Source organism: Atta colombica, unplaced genomic scaffold, assembly GCF_001594045.1.
Source record: "Atta colombica isolate Treedump-2 unplaced genomic scaffold, Acol1.0 scaffold166, whole genome shotgun sequence".
NCBI classification, from domain to species: Eukaryota; Metazoa; Arthropoda; class Insecta; order Hymenoptera; family Formicidae; genus Atta; species Atta colombica.
The window spans coordinates 178,116-182,364 of record NW_017259257.1 but is presented as its reverse complement, the minus strand read 5'-3'; the positions used below and the strand labels follow the sequence as shown (position 1 = coordinate 182,364).

Sequence of the window (4,249 nt, the reverse complement as noted above, 5' to 3'; positions counted from 1 at the left end):
TATATATATATATATATATATATATATAAAACCATGTACCAACGAGTTATGCTGATCTAGCGAATTGATCACACAAGTATACATACACAAGTATACATATATAAGACGCATGAATCTTCGAGAAGTGCGTTATCATTTATCAGTACGAAATTACACTAGAAGGGAAAGCCGATAGCTTCGTTCCAATTATTACAGATAAAACTAGATTTACAATGTTGTTTCTCCACTCACAACATTGCATTCGCGTTGCCTGCTTTTCTCATGTCTTCGATGAGAACTCGAGCGAGCAATTATAAACACGTTCGACATGACTGTATTTGTTGCCAAAGGAAAAAACATTTCCACGTTGCAGAAACGCGTTGCACGATTATTATGTGTGATACTATGTGTGATATTACCGCAAGTTAATTTAGTAAAATTTATCGCGCACGTAGTGCACGTTTCTTTCACGGAGAACTACGAATAACTCGTCGAGAAACTTGCTGAAGAAACGATAACAGGAAAAACAAATATCGGAATTCCTTACCATCATTCCTCTCTTCTCTTCCCACGATTAAAGTTGACACGAGATAGCGTTTGCGAGCAATCTCCTTGACACATGTTCTACAGATCGTGATTCAATCATGATGCTCCAAGATTCTGAAATACATCGTATGAGATACTATTTTAAATTTAACATTACAAAAAGAGATGTTTGTTAAATATATACCTTGCAATTTATTGCTATTTAAAAAGGATTAGAAAAGCTATATATATTGATATATTATTTATAGACTTTAAATTACTTTCGATGGTAAGCGAGATGTGAAAGCGATATTTCTGTTAGGATTGCAAAATTCCGTATCGCCTAATCTCTCGCCGGTCGACATGGCATCGCTGGCGGCGGCTATGAGAATGGGCAATAACGGTGATATGAGCGGAGGTACTCAAGGATCGACGGGACCCCAACAACAGGGAGTGCAAACGAGTGGACCGGAGCAAGCTCTGAGAATGCATCAGGCGGAAGCATTGCTCCGTTCCCAAGCCGAAGCTGCCCTACGACTTGCGGTAAAAAAGATAGCCAATTCTTCTATTATCAAAGTTAAAAAAAGCATAATTTTACAATCTCCATTTTGAATATTGAAAGTAGTGTTATAAAGAAATGAAGATTGAGAAAATAACTCAAATTATATTCTTTCGCAAAGAAGTAAAGATAAAAACAAATAATAAAAATCTGACTTTAATGGAAGTAAATCAATAAAGTGTAGTGTCTATAAAAGTCAACACAAGATGTTCAAGTATATTGATTTCATTTTATTCAATTAAGATTCATAAACGTTTCGATAAAAAAAAGCAAAAGAGAAGACAGCTCAAACAGAACTTCTCAGTTCTTTTCCACCTTTCAACTTTTTCTTACATCTTTGCGCAGGTATCTCAAGCGGCGGCAGCCGCGGCGAGTTCCGCGGTGGGCGGTGACGTAAGGCATCATTTGGGACAGCATAACGGAGGTAGCACCTCCGGTATGCCGGGACACCATACGAATCAACAAATGTCCCAACAAGATACTCTAACGCCGGATCTCGGTAAGTGATACAAAAATCCGGCGACACGCTGTTGTACTATAGCGTTCGAGTCTAACTCCTCGAGACTTTTTTTGAGCTTCAATCTGCGATGAAAACTTCTAACAAATCGTCGACATTTGACATCTTTCAGGAGAAGCGCTACGGTTACAAGAGCAGCGATTAGAGCAGGCCCTCAGGCTTCATGGCGGCGATCCGCGCGCCCTGAGTTTCACTCTAGCTCAACACGTCGTCAACCAGCAAAGCAATCAGCAACCATGAAAATTCAGTTACTACTGAGACGAGTGGACCCCTTGGGCGCCGGATCAGACGACCCTGCAGCAGAACGAGCGCATGAATCAGCAACACTCGCAATCGTTGACGGAGCGCTCGACACCGTTGCACGATCAGCAACAGCAGCAACAGCAGGGACCGTCTACTATCGGTCATCACCAACAGCAGCAGCAACAGCAGCCTGAAGACCGTGGCGTCAAGAGAAAAGCCGACGAGATGATCGGTAACTCCGAAAACGCGTAAGAGCGACTACGTTCGTTACGATCGACATGACGAAACGTCATTGTCATCGTTGACGTAATTCGCTCCTGCGCCCAAGTGCGGTCGCTAGAATTTCACTCACTGTCTCAGCAGTAAGAAAACGGAAACAAACGAAAGGACTTTGTGAGAAAGAATGTATACTTCGGTGTCTTCCTACTCGGATAGAACCGATATCAGGCCGGACCTCAACCGGAAATTAATCGAGGGTATCATCCTCGGTTGACGAACTCTCCGGATGGGGCCGTGCCAGACGACGGGAGGAGAGTGAGAATACGTACGTGTATAGCAAAACCGTTGCACGGCACGAGACGGTTAAAATCGCAGTGGCGACGGTCGTCTCTCGCGATTCCCCGCGCGCTTCCTGCGCGGTTCCGCGTCGTTCCTACACCGTTCCTGAATGAAGGATCTGTCGAACGGAATTCGCGACAGTGTTCTCACGTTGTCTTCGTATTTCGTTAGGATTCTCAGGACACGTCGCCACTGCCGTACCACCGCCTCGACTTCCGAAACGTGCCATAATAACTAACGAGAAGTTGCTTAAAAAAACAACAATAAGTCATCTCGGTTATCCTATTTTAGGATAATCCTGGGTGCGCTCTGAGGTACTATGATCTTTTAGTACAAGAGCCGATTAAGCGGTACGTGACGGTACCGAGGGTCCAACGGGCGATCCTTGACCGTCTCATGCTGGCCAGGCTCAACAAACCTAAACTATATATAAATATTATACATAGATACGTCTAACTCCACCGAACCGCGCTTAAAAGGTTCCACCCCCTTAAATCCCCTAATCGTAAAAGGTCCCGTAATGCTTAAAAAGCGAATCGCACACCAATAACACCCACGTACACAGGCTCATCATAACGTGTGCATCGCGTGGTCGCGACGAACGTTTCACCACCGGCGAGTGGTGCCGTATTGTCGCGTTGTACGGTTGTTAATTATATACGTACCGAAATCCCCTTCCCCGTGTGTGTGTGACAGACGGACGCGACGCGACGCAATCCGTACGAACATTTTCTCACTTGCGATCAACGTTTCGCGCGACGACAAAGCGACGTTGACATTTCGCGCACGAGAAAGGAACGTCGTCGGACGTAACGCGTCGGCACAGATACGTACGCACACACACGAGCATACACACGTAAATACATTACACATACATTACACATATGTACACATGTACAATACATATATTACAAAACTCATCAGCAGCACACTTTTAAGGTAAAGATATAAATGCGCGCAACTTGTGCTCGTCGGTAGCACGAAAACTATTAGCTCATAAGCGAACAAACAAAATATAGTTATTACAAACAGTTATATTATATATATTATATATACATACAGAGTATGAAGAGTATGACAGACAAAAAAAACCGGGCGAAACCCATTCACACTTACACGTTTAACTGAAGGTGCGGTAAGCGTGAAAGAGCGAGCATTTTTCGTGAGCAAAGCACGCGACGAAGAAGAGAGAAATAAAAAACTAAATGCTAAATATTATATATATTATATATATAAATATTATAAATAATGAATATAGGGTCTATGAGACTAGGATAGTTAGGCGAAAGGGAAATACGAGTGAATGCGGAGCGCGCGCCCGCGTAGGTTTTACGTGATCCCAAGTATTGTCGATGTAAGAATGCGACAGCACAGAAGCAGAGGTGAACATGTGCAAAAGCGAGAAAGGGAGAGAGAGTAAGAGAGGGAGAAAAAGAATATGTGAATGATTTTTACGAATGGACGACCTTGGGATCGACGTAGACATACGGGCGCGCCGTTGAGCGAATGATTTGATCGAGTAAACGTGAATGCTTCGTGAGCATCAAGGAGGAGCGAATGAGAAGACGAGAGTGAGATTTTAGAATGGCATGCTTCAGGTAATCTGAGGTCCTGTGATCGTTATAAGCGAAATATTTTTTTATTTCCGGGTAATATAATCTGAAACGCGTAAAACTCTTGCGTCGTTTTGAACTTTTACTTGCAATATACCGTTACGTTCTCGCAATACTTAGGATGAAGAAGAATAAGAAGACGAATAGGAAATAAAGAAGGTGGATGAACAAAAACAAAAGAACAAAAAGAAAAAGATAATACGAAAATGAGGATGACGAGGGAGAGGAAGAATATAAAGAAAAGTCCATAGGTTT

The 4,249-nt window shown here is 42.9% G+C and overlaps 1 protein-coding gene across 1 annotated transcript in view; it reads left to right on the top strand.

Annotated features, from left to right (window-relative positions):
• The window catches only part of LOC108686222 (zinc finger protein 853), a 73,700-nt gene extending 71,872 nt beyond the window's left edge, over nucleotides 1–1,828 (top strand). The window contains exons 11-13 of the mRNA XM_018191392.1: nucleotides 806–1,047; nucleotides 1,409–1,562; nucleotides 1,693–1,828. Of these exons, the coding sequence (XP_018046881.1) occupies nucleotides 806–1,047; nucleotides 1,409–1,562; nucleotides 1,693–1,820 (524 nt within the window). The 3' untranslated portion in view covers nucleotides 1,821–1,828. The remainder of the gene's footprint in view (nucleotides 1–805; nucleotides 1,048–1,408; nucleotides 1,563–1,692) is intronic.
• Nucleotides 1,829–4,249: the final 2,421 nt, after the last annotated feature.